This window comes from Nesoenas mayeri, assembly GCF_963082525.1.
Source record: "Nesoenas mayeri genome assembly, chromosome: 1".
NCBI lineage: Eukaryota > Metazoa > Chordata > Aves > Columbiformes > Columbidae > Nesoenas > Nesoenas mayeri.
Genome location: NC_137541.1, coordinates 141,278,813 through 141,294,243, shown reverse-complemented (window position 1 = coordinate 141,294,243; position 15,431 = coordinate 141,278,813). Strand labels below are relative to the sequence as shown.

General features: G+C 46.7%; 1 protein-coding gene across 1 annotated transcript; it reads right to left on the bottom strand.

Annotated features, from left to right (window-relative positions):
* Positions 1–4,497: 4,497 nt before the first annotated feature.
* SLC19A2 (solute carrier family 19 member 2) lies at positions 4,498–15,061 on the bottom strand (the record flags this gene model as incomplete). Its single annotated transcript, XM_080361286.1, has 6 exons — positions 4,498–4,623; positions 4,844–4,985; positions 5,849–6,041; positions 10,915–11,137; positions 14,179–14,784; positions 14,873–15,061. The coding sequence occupies 6 exons, from the start codon at positions 15,059–15,061 to the stop codon at positions 4,498–4,500; spliced, it is 1,479 nt and encodes a 492-aa protein (XP_080217412.1).
* Positions 15,062–15,431: the final 370 nt, after the last annotated feature.

Below are 15,431 nucleotides of genomic sequence, written 5' to 3'. Positions count from 1 at the left end.
GGAATCTTAGAATCATTTAGGTTGGAAGAGACCCTCAGGATCATCAAGTCCAATCATAACCCAACTCTAGCACTAAACCATGTCCCTAAGAACCTCATCTAAACGCCTTTTTAACACCTCCAGGGATGGTGACTCCAACACTTCATGCAGCATTGCGTGGTGCCTCGCAGTGCCACAGTTTGGCGTATGATCCTCCTTAGCCCCCTTGCCAGCACATGGGTGCAGCCGCAGCAGCATGGCCCTGCCCTGGGCAGAGGGAGGGAGTCATCCCTGCTGGCAACACTGACATGGCACCCGTCACACTGGCCCAAACACAGCCATGGCCTCTGGTTTTGAATACAGTGGCCCAGCAAAGCAAAAGGCGACAGTCTAAAAATGCACAAGAAGGCTGCACACCTCAGAGGGCAGCACAACCCTCGCACAAAAGGGTTAATACTAATGAAAGAAAATATGGGCAGAAAACAGCCATAAATAAACTTAGCCTGCCTGTTGATAAGTCTCAGAGTAATGCAGGTAGAGTTACCCTTTCATTCAAAGTAACACAGGGCAGAAAGCTAAACCCCTTCAAGGTGGTGCTCAGGAGGTCTCTGAAGACATCTGTCATAGGCCACACTGCAGAGGAGGAGGCTGAGCTCCACAACCTCAAGGTTTCTGCTAATCCTACAGCGTACAGCCAGAAAGCGAAATGGGGTTTGACACTGGTTTTGGTGGGTTGGAAGGGCTCCATGATATTTAGCTGAGATAGCACTCAGGTACGTGCTTGGCAGTGGTTCCTGCTGTACCTGGAAAAACTTCAACCACTGACCTCACCCAGGGTCATGCACTTATCCTGTGCTTGAAGACAATACATTGAACTTCTGATTTTCCACACTTCACAGACAGGTGGCTTTGATAAGTTCATAGCAGACTAAAACAAAGAGATCTAGGCACAATATCAAAGCTTTATGCTCTGTTTTTATCGTAAGACGATCTTCATCTTACACATCAGTACTACCCCTTTCATTCACAAGAAGTACTTTATTCAAATAATTACAAGTCCATGAGGTTGTAAAATGATAAATACAAGCAGTATTTATCTAATCTACATCAAACCCCATGTGCTGTGCAGCTAATGCAGGAATTCAGCTCCTTGACGGTAGCTGGGTGTCCCTTTTCAGCTCTCTCAGCTCTCCTTGGTGTGGCAGGATGCAATGAGGAGCAAGGAGGATTGCTACCATTCACACTCGGTACACAAGCAAGAGAAGCCTCAGGGTTCTTGTCACAACACCTTTCACCAGCACCAGAGATGTGAAACACTTTGAGTCCACCTTAGAGGGTAATGCTATACCCATAGGAGCTACTAGTTGCCTTCCTGCCCTGTGCGAGTAGAGATTTTAAACTCCTGCACTGTCAAGAAGCTCAGGCTGGCAGAAGAGGCAGATGAATGAAATTCAGAGCAAGCCTAACATGCTGACAGTCCTTCCTGCCTCAGCAATAAAGCTCTCAAGGCATCGCTTGTAAGAACAGCATTTTTCCCCTAGATCTCCCTTCCCCCAGACCATCCATTTTCTCTTGTTTTTGGCATTATGCAGAAGGCTTGTTGAGCTACTACCCAAACCAAACTACATCAAACTGGCATCAGATACTGAGAGCACTTGCCCCTCCAGCCCAGCTGTACTGTCAGGTACAAGGCTTCTCTAGAAGCACGAGATAGAGAGAACTTTCCAAAGCAGTCAAATGTGGGTGTGCCAGGATGGGTAGTTCACAGGCTTTCTTCCTTAGGGCCTCAATTTTGTAAATAGGTTGATGTAAACAGAAAGGTTCTCCTGCATGGCAAACCTACACCTGCTTTCCATTAGTCAGCCTCAGTGAGACTGATGCATCCTGACCAGGGTTTCCCTGCACCAGTGAGTGATCTTTTCCCTCACTGGACCAGTCTGCACTGGAACTAGAGTGGCATTTTTGAACTGCTCAGCAATTAAGGATCCTCAATGCAAGACACTTGCACAGAGTTCTGCAAACCTACACAAACTAGCCAACAACTGTCAGCTTATTGAAGATTTGTTTCTTCTGGCATGTTTTGTCCTGTATTTTTCCCCCCTCTCTGTAACAAAGATGCTCAAAACAACCTGCAGTAATAGTGCTGTAGATTAGCAAGGTGTCAAAAACACAAAACAAACACTGGCCACACAGGATAACTCAGTATTTTTATTTAACAAAAATAGCTATTCAATTAGAAACCAATGTTAACACGTTTACAGAATTTCACAGGCATCAGTAACTCTGCATACAGCTCCAGTCAGGCTCTACAGTCACCTCATCACCACAGCAATGGCACAGCATAGGAACCTGAACTACATCCAGGTGTGGCTTCCATACATTAATGGCCCTGAAGATGTACACAGTGTAGCATGCATCTCCGTCACAGTTGCCACAATTTCATTACTTTGGTAGAAAAATACTTGTTATTGCTGTAATTCCTTAGTTAATTTTTGACTCTTAAATAACTGGGTTGTTCCCCAAAGATTTGTACTCTGTATGAAAAACGTGATTAAAATTGAGCTGCTTCTTTCGGTCACTAGACACGAGTGCTGAACACCTACTCCTGCTGCAAATGCCATCAGGCCAAGGAACCCAAAGGACAGGATATGTAGCTACTATCTCTTTCTCAGGACAGCTTGTCAGCTAGCAGTTCATGGCTTCTGATTATTTAAAAAAAAAAAAACAACAAATAAAAAACAGTACAGAAAGGAATATGTACATGGGTAGCTTCAAGTTTCCATTTCAGGATAAGGCAGTTATGTTTACCTGTGCAAATGCCAGTAGAGCTGAGGCCCTGTGTTTAGGGGGATGTTTTAGGAGGCAGGCTGCAAACACAGGGAAGTTTTGGGGAATGTGTTCCCCTGAGGAGTCAGCCTGGCAGTGCTCCCCAGGCAGCACATCCCAAACACATTTATCATTCACCTTGCATGGTAAAGGCGGAGGCTCACAGACACAATGAGAAAGGCTGTAGCTGCCCCAGCCAGGGGAGAGAGGCCTGCCCAACCTCGATGCTGCCAAGTCTCTCTCCATGGCACTAAAAGCAAGCAGTGAACCAAAGCTGCTGCTTCAGGCTCTGACTGGCAGCAGCGCTAACCAGCACACAGAGAAGCATGCTGCATCGCCTCTTCTCCCTTGCCAGTCCTCATGTACACTTAAACTCATCACAACCTGCACAGCAACAGCGCAAAGGCATTGCCACAGTATACTCTACAGATATCTCCTGCTGTGCCACTTGTGGTGCTTTAGTATCCAGGTGCCCAAGCCCAGGACAACCCTGTGCAACTCCTTTCCAGTGCTGAAGCAATTTGGAAAGACTAAATTACTTCTAAAAACCAGTTATGAGGCAAGTCCAAAATTGCTCAGACTGGAGAAAATAAAAACTGCCCACCCCAAACATTCCTTGTCCTGCTTAGGTGGAAAGAAGAGGTAGAACTAGTGGACAGAGACCCACCAGAAATGTAAAGGCATTTTAAAACAGGGGGAAAAAAAAAAAAATGACAGACCAGAAATTAGCATTTTTCAAAGTCTTAGGCATTCATCCTGCTAACTACCATAACTGAAGGTGTCCATTTAATTGTTGCAGTCATGAGTCTCCAAGGTTACAGAGAATAGCTTAAAATCCACCTAACATCCACCATCCTACTGAAATAGCCCAGCCCCCAGCAGCAACTCCTGCAATCACAGGAATCTGCAGTCCTAAAGGGCAAAGGCAAGGATGTTCAAGGGACCCTCAGCTTAGCATTTTGTCTACTTGAACTCCCACTAAGCTTCCTCTCCCTCCATCCCTACAGGCCCTTGGGCACAAGCCTTCACGGCACAGGTCACGCCGCTGATAGTCAGTTCATCAGTGTCACAAGTCACCCCAGTTTTTGGGGATGCACCCTGATCAGCTATGATAAAACTCTTGCAGCAGGGGGAACAGACAGGAACAGCAGAAGCAGCTCAAGGAAGCACGTGTGTACGCAGAAACATCCCAAACCGGAGCATCCAGCATCACTGGGCAGGCACAGGAGAGCCACAGTGCAGAGCACAGGCCTATGGTCACCTCCTGTGCCAGGCCTGGGGCTCTCCATAGAGAGGTCCATTAGTGTGCCCTCACTTCTGCCCTGCAGCAGTACCTCAGTGACAGAGGGTAGTGGTTGATTAGGCAATCGTGAAGCTGCCTTTTCAATGGCAGCCTCCAGATGCACAGCCTTAAACTAAAAACCTCTCAAGGCTTTAATTCTCAGAGAAAACTTACTGTTCTTAGCTGCACATCCCATATATGCAACAGAAGAACAAAAGGCATTTTAGAAAGAAGATATTTGTTCTTACTTATGTAAGAGCTAATACATTTACCTTCTAAAATGTGCTACTAATATAGTATAAATATGGATCAAATACCATTAAGGTGACTGCCTTGGGAAGAAAAGGCAGATATAAAAAAACCAGACCTATATCTTCATATGTAGCCACCCAGAGTCTTCACTTGGTGCACTACTGGCTTTCAGGAGATCTGCTTTGCCTCTGCTCTTGTCTTCTGTAAGCTCTAATTATACTGTATATGCCACTGCCCAAGAACACCAGTGAGATGGCCGCAAAGTAAGAGGCATAGATCATGAACTGCAGAGAAGGGGAAAGAAAATAAAAAAGTGGTTAAATCGAGCAGTTACCAAATTTGTAACAAAGTTAACACGAGCTCCCTTCCACTTCTAAAATTTCAGAAATCAGTGATTATGTTTCTGTCAGCAAAACCTTGACCCAAAACCAGGTAGCTGAGAAGCTTTATACCTCAATTTACCTTCCTTCCTCCCATCAGTAAAGTTGAAAGAGTCTATCATACCTGGGTGAAGATGTCCAACCCAAGCCCACTGGCATCCACAACAATCAAAGTGAGCAGAGTCTGAAGTGCTAAGGCAATGAAAGTGTTGACCCCAAACACCAGGGCGTACCGCTCCACGCTGAGATTTGTAGCGATCTGGAACCTGGAAAGAAAGGAGTGACCAGAAATATAAGGACAAGCAAAAAGCAGAGAAATGCAAGAATAGGAGGAACACCTCTGGTCAAGAAGACTATGCAATCTGAAGAGTTACACAGACTGGTCCAGTGTTTTCCACAGCTGAAATTACCTCACACTGACCATGTATTCCTCTAAATAGGATCATGACAGACTAGCATAGAGGCTACCCACAGACATCTAAAAGGCTAAAAGAAAGCTTTGGGAGCTCTGTGGGTCTCAGTTTTACTGAAGCAGCACTTCTGTCCTATGCACCTAAACGGCCTTGTCATACAGAGAAGATAGAGCAATGCTCCGATCCCAGAGAGCTGTTGGCAATCTCAAAGCATCAGCCTCCTGCAGCATGGTCCATAACCTCCCACATCCTTCCGACCAGAACTCCTTTTGCAGTTACCAGTTCCAGCATCTCCCCTCATATTGTGCTTGAGCTATCTTGTAGTGATTACGTACATGTAGATCAACAACAGCTGTGTTTTCCTCCCTAAAGTGACAAATAATATCGAAGAAGTTTTCTTCCCTACAGGTTAGGGAAAGTTGACCCTACAACATAAGCAAAGGATTGTCCTCTCCACATCAGCTGACATTTCACTCCAGCCATGTTTATGAAAAACAGTCCCCTGGATTTCTAATATTCAGAAATAGTCACTTTAATGTCATAAGACTTTAACGCTTGGGCAGGTTGCCAGTGAAATATATCTCTGTGCCGCAGTTTCCAAACTGAATCAGAACACAAACCCTTGCAACAGATTTCCAGGTTCCTGGTAGGCAAGACTCTAGTTACCGGGAAAATATGTAGTTTTCACAACAGCTGTAACCTTGAGAGATACTCACGTTGCTATGGTGATTAGCAGCATGTAGATAATTCTGAAGACAACATACGATGCGTAGCACACCCACATGTTACGAACAGTGTCCATGATATATACAGCAGCAGCAATAAGAAAGGAGAACAGGGCAAGTGCCACTTCACCCCACATTGCCCAGGACGTTTTTATGTGACCCACAACAAATACTGCAACAGCTCCTGTGAGGGGAAAGAAAGCATAACTGTTAGTAACTGCAATTAGAGCAATTTGGAGACTGCGTATTAGGAGCTCTACAGCCCCTAATAGCCAAACACAACTGAAGGGGAGGACACTCATGTGGACACCTTAGCAGGTCTCCTTCCTGACCTCTCCCTCACCTGGTAACCTGCTGTAAACTCCCATTAACTTTTACAGGAGAAAAAGAAAAGTAAATGCTGACTACCTCTGAAGTGTCCTCCCTGGCTTCAGAAGCACAACAGCCCAGGACTCGGATCCAGTGTTGTCAGCTGGGCTACAGAGAAATGCAAACCCTGGTTCTCAAAAGTACTCAGCTAGTTACTTTGTGGTGCTTTAGGGGAGGTGGGTGGGAGGAGGCACTACCCACTTTGATACACAGCTGTTGGAGATCTCTCCCAGGAGGCAGAAAAACCCACGTTTATTGTCATCTTCATGCTGGGCTGTAAGCATTAAAGCAGGAGTCCGAATCCACATCTCCTGGGATGCAGCCTAATCACAAGCTGCAATCACACACTGTTGATTGTGCAAGAACAATCCTTCACACCCAGAACAGGTTTGTAACCCCTGCTGGATTTTACAAAGAGGGGGATGGGGAGAGAATACAGATCACAAGATGGAAAGTGTGTGATATTTCATGCAACTCCAAAAGTAGACAAGGTGTGTTTCATGCACTGTCACAGCTGTAACTGCTGAGAAGCCCAAATGCATATTACATTAAAAGAATATTCCCATTTGAAGTAGGCCCTGTTCTGCAAACAAGCCAAATAGCAATCAACAGCATAACGATGCTGCTGTACACAGCAAACTAGACAAACAGCACACTGACAAAGTGAGATTTATTGGAGATCTCTGAAAACCAGGATTGTATTCATCATCTGAGCACTGTACAGAAGTGCTACAGTGCAGCATCTAAGCTCTTTGTAGCCCTTAGCTGGCCTGCTAGCTTAGAAATCCTTCAAGCGCATGAAGGCTCCTTATGTACCCTCAGTGAGTACGAGACTGCAACCATGTCAGACCTCACATCAATCTTGCAGACTAGTGAGGAAGGTAGCTATATCAAGGGAAAGGAATTAATTTCCTCCTTCTAAATTCTTCTTTCTGGTGCCTGTTGTGACACTACCTGACTGACATTTTGCTCTTTGACAGTCTGGATTTCCCAGTAGCAAAACCTTGCAATGTAAGAAGCAGCTATATCATAGAGCTTTCTTTCTACTGTCTCAGCAATTCTGACACCTGGGAACCAATACTCAACATCTCTCTCTCTGGGTATTTTGTAGCAACTCACGAATTTGTACTCCCCCCATGTCTCAAGGTTATATCAGCCAGACACCTAATTATAAAAATATATACAATCCGTGTCCTCCAATTAGACACCTACAGCTGACTCAGTTGTTTCACATCCCAATCTGATAAAGGATTGACACATTCACCAGAAGGTGCAAGGATGCAGCTTAACAGTCAGTTGACCTCACTAGAAAGAATACTAGGAGGACTACAAGGATACCATGAATTTGTGCAGGAAGAAAAGTAGAAGGGTCATAGCCCAACTAGAAATTAATCCGGCTGCTGCTGTAAAGGGCAACAAAAAATGTTTCTATAGATACATTAGCAACAAAAGAAGGGCTAAGGAGTACCCCCATTGTTTAGTGGATGCAGGGGGGGACATAGTAACAGAGAGCAAGGAAAAGGCTGGGGTAGTAAATGCCTCTTTGCCTCAGTCTTTAATAGTGAGACCAGTTGCGCTCCATGTACCCAACCCCCTGAGCCAGAAAGCAGGGACAGAGAGCAGAATGAAGCCCCAATAATCGAAGGGGAAACTGTTGGTGATGTGCTACACCACTTGGACAAAACAAGTCTATGGGGCCAGATGGGATCCATTCAAGGGGCTGAAGGAGCTGGCAGAGGTGATCATCAAGCCACTTTCAGTCATCTATCAGCAGTCCTGGCCAACCGGGGAGGTCCCAGTTGACTGGAAGTTGGCAAATGTGACGTCCGTCTACAAAAAGGGCCAGAAGGAGGATCTGGGGAATTACAGGCCTGTCAGTCTGAACTTGGTGCCAGGGAAGATTATGGAGCAGATCATCCTGAGTGCCATCACACAGCAAGTATGGGACAACCAAGCAATCAGGCTCAGTCAGCATGGGTTTATGAAAGGCAGGTCCTGCTTGACCAACCTGATCTCCTTCTATGACAAGGTAACCCACTTAATGTATAAGGGAAAGGCTCTGGATGTTGTCTGCCTAGACTTTAGTAAAGCCTTTGGTACTGTATCCCACAGCATTCTCCTGGAGAAGCTGGCAGCTCACGGCCTGGATGGGTGTGCTCTGTGATGGATAAAGAATTGGCTGCACCTCAAATGCTGTGTTCAGATTTGGGCCCCTCACTACAAGAAAGACATTGAGGTGCTGGAGAGAGTTCAGAGAAGGACAAAGCTGGTGAAGGGTCTGGAGCTCATCAGACTTGAGGAGCAGCTGAGAGAGCTGGGGCTGTTCAGCCTGGAGAAAAGGAGCTGAGGGGAGACCTTATTGCTGTCTACAACTACCTGAAAGGAGGTTGTAGCATGGAGGGTGTTGGTCTCTTTTCCCAAGTAGCAAGTGACAGGACAAGAGGAAATGGCCTCAAGTTGCACCAGGGAAAGTTCAGATTGGATATGAGGAAAAAATTCTTCACAGAAAGGGTCGTGAAACACTAGAACAGGCTGCCCAGGGAAGTGGTGGACTCACCATCCCTGGAGCTGTTTAAAAGATGTGTAGAGGAGATTCTTAGGAAATATGGTTTAGTGGTGGACTTGCTAGCGTTAGGTTAACAGTTGGACTTAATCTTAAAGATCTTTCCCAACCAAAATGAATCTATAATTCTATTTATCCTGCCTAGGACAGGAAACTGGCAGCCACATGAGTCACCATGCTCTACTCAAACCCTTCTGCAGGGCAGCAGAAGTACAGACAGGGATGGCAACAGCATCTTACATGAATGTTGCCGAACACTGCTCGTAAGAGCAAAGAATGACTGAGAGCCATAAAAAATGGCAAATCAGATCTGGGATGTACCAGGCAAAGTATTTCTAGTATAGGGAAAAAAGTACAGAGTGTTAATGTTCTTCTACAAGTCTGTGGCCTCACTGAATAAAGCCAAGTATAGCTCTGGTCACCCATCTTTCGAAAGAATGCAACTCAGACCAGGTTTGGTACAAAGAAGGACTAGTAAGATGACAGAGTGAATGAAGAGCTTAACTTTACCAAAGAACAACTAGAAAAGCTTGGCTTCTTTGGCTCAGAGCAAAGAATAGGTACCTACGGATAGGCCAGAAGGAGACAATTTCGTGCTAAAATACAGTCTTGACATAAAGTCAGAGATATATAAACTGCTCTTTAACAAATTCAAACTGGAAAACAGATGAAGTTAGAGCATTTGCAATAGGGCTTGGGAAGTCAGATCACTGGATGCTTATCCTAAACAGGTCCCTTCCAGTCTTGTTATACACTTCAAGCTTTTATTTGAAATTATTACTTGTTCAAAGCAATGAATCTGTGTCAACCAGAATTATTTCGTTCAGGGACAGATGGTAATTTGCTCTCAGAACATATCACCCAAAATCATTCAACCATTTATAACAATTATACCAGCGGATCAAAATGGGAAACCAAAAACTTCAGTTTTGCAAGAGTTTAGTGCCAACCACCTTTTCTTCCAATAGGTCCATTCTTCACAGGCCTTTAAAAAAAAGGACCTTAATATGAAAGATGTTTATAATAAGGTTTGAAGAATACTCCATGGTTTTGGGTTTTTTTTTTAAATCTGCCCTCATTTAGCCATGCTGTGGGTCTTCTTGCCTTTGATATCGATTCCTCTCCTTCCTGGGACCAAGGAGGGACAGTAGAGGAAGCCAAATCAAACAGGAAATAAGAGCCACAGCATGGTGCTGGAATGGAGGAACAGTGGATGACTGCATGCTGTTTAGCACACAAAAGGCAGTTTAACAGCCAAAGCCTTCAGAATCAAGTTGTAAACAGTTTCAAACCCAACTGACAATGGGTGGTAGGCAAGCTTTTAGAACTAGAAACCAGCCATGGCTTCCCACTGAACTCCAAGAGGAAGCTAAGCATGCCCAGGAAAGTACTAAGCCATCCTTGTTTGTGTAGCTTGGGTTCTTTTGCCCCCAAGTAGGTGATGTCTACAGCAGATGGTGGAATGATGACTCCATCAAAGAAAAGCAACATACTGCAGCAACACCTAGAAAGCCTCTGCAGGGGTATGTTAGCTATATTAAAAAGGTATTGTCCTAGTTCTGGTAATGGAACAGTATTAAGAAAATGAATAAACAAATGTTTGTTTTGACTAACCTACCTGGTCCTTTCAAGTCAAGCAACTTCTTTCATCTTAATAGCTTTTCTGCTTAACAGTGCTGAAATGACTAAATGTGGCTCATTGCCTGTGTACAGGAAAACATCATGTGTGCCTTGTGCTGCCAGAGGGAAAAAAAAACTTATTAAAGCCATAGGACCCTTAGCTTGACTTTGAGCGGTTAAAACAAGCATAACCTCACTGCAATAGTGGCAGCCAAAAGCACACAGTCACCCACAGGTCTGGAGTCTCCTGCCAAATATTTCAGAATGAAGATTGACTTGGGAGGCTCCTTTTAAACACCTACATACAAGAATCAGGCTTGCGTGCAGCAACCAATTCAACACTGAATGCTGTACCCACACACATCAGGGAAGACTCATCCCAAATGCCAGCGTTGCCTTTCCTGCATGCTTGGAGAACACAAGACTCTTCCAAACCACGCTCCGGTGACCTTGAGAGACATGAGGTGTTTCTCACAGCAGAGCAGGAGCAATACCAGCAGCTTACCTAGCAGTGTCGAGGCCGCCTCCACGGCACCGTTGTAGATCTCTGTGCTATGAGAAGGCAGCACCATCTCCCACAGGCCCTGAGCATAGTTGATGACCTGGAAGTAGCCGCAGGTGGACAGTGCCCACCACACCGACCAGCAGAGCAATGTCCGGGAGGAGTAGCACTGTAGGAGATCCCGCCAGAGATCTTTGAGCACCTTTATGATGTCGACTTTCTGTTCTTGCACAGACTGGAGATGGAAGGTGAGAGAAATGTTAGTCTTCCTTTATAAATACTTGACACTGCTCCACAAAGCTGCCCCTTTCAAGTGGTCTGATTACCGGTGAGTGACAGTAGCCATCTTGGGCACAAACCCTCATAGAGTAATGGATGAAAAGCTTCCCCATGCCACAGTCCCAGCAGTGGGCCTCTGCCCTAACCAGGGCTGTCCCCTTACATGCAGAAAAAGGGCTCAGTCCCAGGCACCCTCTCAATCTCTGGCTTTCTCACATAGAGAGCAGAAACTGCTAGTTGTTAGAGATACTACGTGAGCAACTGAAAGGTACCATAGAAAAGAGACGGGAGAACAGGACACTATATCCACTTTGACCAGACAGGATCAGAAGCCAGTCATTCAAATCATAAAGGCAAAACATCACTGACACTTTTGATAAGTCCTGGTCCAAACTCAATCAAATCCAGTAGCACAAAGAACATGAGAGCCACCAGAGGAGTACTTTTTTCCCCACAAATAAGTAGGGTTTTTTTAGTAGTAGCATTCAGGGATTATAAATATTCAAAGAAGCAATCTCATTACACCGCTCTCTACCCCTGTTAATATTTGCCAAGGCTCTGAATGTGAGAGATGTTGCCTGGGGATCTGAAGAGAAATGGAAGCTCCTTCCACTGGACACTTCTATCACAAACAGCAGCTCCTGTATATACAAGTGCTGTGACAAATGCCATGAGATAAAAATGAAACCTTCCCCTCCAAATTTTTCTAGAAAAAGCACAAAAGCGGGCAGACCCATGAAGAGGTTTGAAAAAAACTTTGAAAATGGATCATTTCCAGCAACAGGAGATGACAACAAATGAACATTGCATTTTATCTGTATAGGCTGTTACAGTCCTGTTCCAAACCACTTTATGCCAACAGCAGCAGAGGAAATCAGTGTATCTTTACTTTGCAGCAAATATAATTAGCAGCTCTGTCTGCACACACAGAGTTCTTGTAGACAGGTGAGACCCTTCTTGTGTAAGTCAGAGCAGTGGTTACTTCACATGAGACTGGGCAGAGCCCCCGAGGTCCACCCAGCACCTCTGCCCCCCTGGAGCTTGGATGCCCTGTAGGGAAACATACAGCAAAGTCACAGGACTGAGCTATTGCACTTTGGGCCATTGCACGTCCAGTTACACAGCACTTTCCAGGCAGCAGCAACTTTGGGCTCTTGGCAGTGTGCCCTTCCCCTGGGGGAACCGTGCACTGTGTACCTTGGAAAAACTATCCTCCATGAGCAATAAAACCTATTTTAAGGCATTTCTACTAAAACCTCCAAAAGACCATAGCCTAACTCTGTCTCAAATTCTATTTTTTCCACCCCTCAAAGCATCACACCTCCAAAGCCCAGCAGAACAACTTGGGAAGAGAGCAGCTTGAAGCAAGGCAACTTTAGCAATGTAACTACCGCACAGAAGGTTTCACACAAAGCTCAAGTTTACAGGCAGGAGAACCAGGGAAGTGAACTGCCATATGTGCTGCGAAAAACACTTTGGCATATCCAGCCCAAGCATGTCCTGATAAGCCAGAAAGACCCATCAATCCTCCCACCACCTGGCAGCGCTTCTTCAGTACAATTATTCCTACAGCCATTCATTTATGTTCGCTAAATATAGTTGCTGTTACCTTAGTAAGAAGGACTATCATCACACTCCAGTGCCTTTCAGCTCTTAGCACCTGGTATAACTGAACTCTGAATAGTTATGCAAGTGTACTTGCTCATTTTTTAAAAATTTTCACCATTAATTTGGAACCACCCTGGCTCTCACAGAATGGGAGCAAGATGGGACGCATAAGCAATATTAATGCCTTAGTCATTATTGGCACAGAATCTGTCTTAAATAACTTTCAGTATGCAAGTATAACATAGTTAAAAATACTTCTGCTCACATAGGACTGTGCTGGATGGGGCAGGATTAGGTCCCTGGAATGTTAATACCTTTAATTCCCTGCTGTACCCAGAGGAAGCTGAAAGCGGCACTGGGTGTTGCCTCCCCCAACCCAGCTACCAGGGGCCTACTTGCTAACTGAAATACCCATTAGCTGACTACCCCAAGAGCCACACTCACTTTCTGGCTTGTTCTCAGAATGAGCACAGCCTCCTCCGGACCGAGGAGCAAGGCTGAACTCTTCCCAGGGCCCTGCATCCCCTCACACACCCACACTGCCCCACTGCAGTGCGGCACAGACCTGCCGAGCCCGCAGCTGCACCCTCGCGTGGAACCTCAACACTGGGGGCTGCCCACTCGTCACCCCATGGGACCAAACACATCCCAATGCTGAACAAGGGCACCTGCACGCCTGTTTCCATACACGTGACTTTGTTAGAGGTTTTAGTCCACAAAAGCCGCAAGCTGGGGCACTACTCCGGCACTCTCGTGGGCTGCATTAAGCTGTTACTATGCAAAGGTGTTTTTGTGGTTTAGCCATGTTCTGTCCCACAATAATTAATCTATGTCAGTCTCTAAGTACTCTCAAGGACTACTGCAGTTTCCTTCCAGGATCGTAAAAGAAAACCCAGTTACTACACAGCTGTACAACTTGCACAACAGTTGAAGTAACAAGGGTTTTCAAAAATGCCAAGTGCAGGAAGAATTGCCTCTTTTCTGCAAGTCACAGGGTGCATCCAGAAACACACACAGAATTTGGAGAGATACACAATTTTTAAGTGCCCCAGAGATATTGCTTGCTTTGTACTGTTGAACAGTAGTTTGACACCCAGAGAATCTTCATCACAGCTTTGTGAGACATGCAGAACAACTTCAGAAAAACTAATGAGCAGACTACCACGTTTGATCAACAAAAGGAAGCCGGGAATTAATTTTCTTGTGGCATAAATAAGGAAGTTGGATAAGCAAAGGGATACTTTTTTGCTATTAGATATTACAACTCTGCTGCTGTGTACCTATATCTACACATATGCACGCATACATATATACACATACAAGTATGCAAATCACATCGGTATTGTATTTCTATTTATGTAAACCCATGGCACAACTCACCTGTTTCTCTGCTGAATGACCCTCTCCATTTAAGGGAACTTTTGTCTCATCCTCCCAGCCGGGTGCCTTCTGCACGTTGGGATGATCTTGGACAGCTGATCCATTTTTACAGTCCATGACCTTCATTTCCCAACCGAGCTCCTGACTTGAGACGTGGTGAAAGAAAAGGCTTTTCTGCGGCATCGGCAGGAACCACGCCGTGCCAAAGGCAACGGAGATGCTGGTTAAGGAGATAACGTTCAGGCTGAAGAGGGACCATCCTGCCACAGATACAAGGACCTGCCCAGACACTGAGCCCACTGTGTAGCCCACCAGGGTGGCACTCCGGCAGTAGCTGGTGACCTTCTGGTACAGGTTGATATCAACGACACTGTAGATGTATGAGTAATAGGCGATGTCAGTGGCAGTCCCGATCCCGTAAAAGAACTCAAGGAACTGCACGGCTCGCAGCCCCTGGGCATACAGCAGCATGAACCAGGTGACGATGAGGCTCAGGCCCTGCAGCAGGACCACGGGCTTGTACCGCAAGTAGTCAGTGGCCAGGAACACGGGGAACAGCAGTGCCAGGTAGGAGTAAGTCCATACAGGGTAAATCTCGTTGAAGACCTAGGGAGGAAAAAAGAAACGACGGTGTTAAGCCCCAGCCCCTGCGTATTGTGAGGAAAACGCAAATACAGACACCGGGCCGCGGTACCTGCGTCTCGGAGAGGTTTTTGTGCGGCTCCAGCAGGTACCGCGTGAGGAATGGCTCCGAGGGCCGCACGCTGCAGAAGAAGCCGTAGGCGCACAGCAGCCCCGTGGGCAGAGCCCAGCAGCACCCGCCGCCGCCGCTGCCAGCCCGGGCCGAGCGCCGCGCCGGCCGGCCCCCCCGCAGCCCCGCCATGCCGGGCAGGGGCAGGGGCCGGGCCAGACGCGCTCCCGGGGCCGGCCGGGCCGGTGGGGGGTGGTGGCCGCCGGCCAGTCCCGGGTCACCTCCCGCCGCCGCCTCCCAAAAGGCACCTCCAGCCGGTGGCCCGCGGCCTTGCTCTTAAAAGATCATTCGCCGACGTGCGGGGGGCGGGGCTGAGTGCTGCCCTCTGATTGGGCACGGCCGTCTCCTGCCGGCAAAGCTGGCCAATGGGGAGCGGGGGGCGGGAGGGCTGTGGCGGGAGAGGAGCACATGTGCGCCGGGGTGGGGGGGCACCTGGAAACGGGGGCCACCCGTGAGGTTGAGCGCTGCTTGCTTTACCGGAATGGCGTAGGCGGGAGGCCCC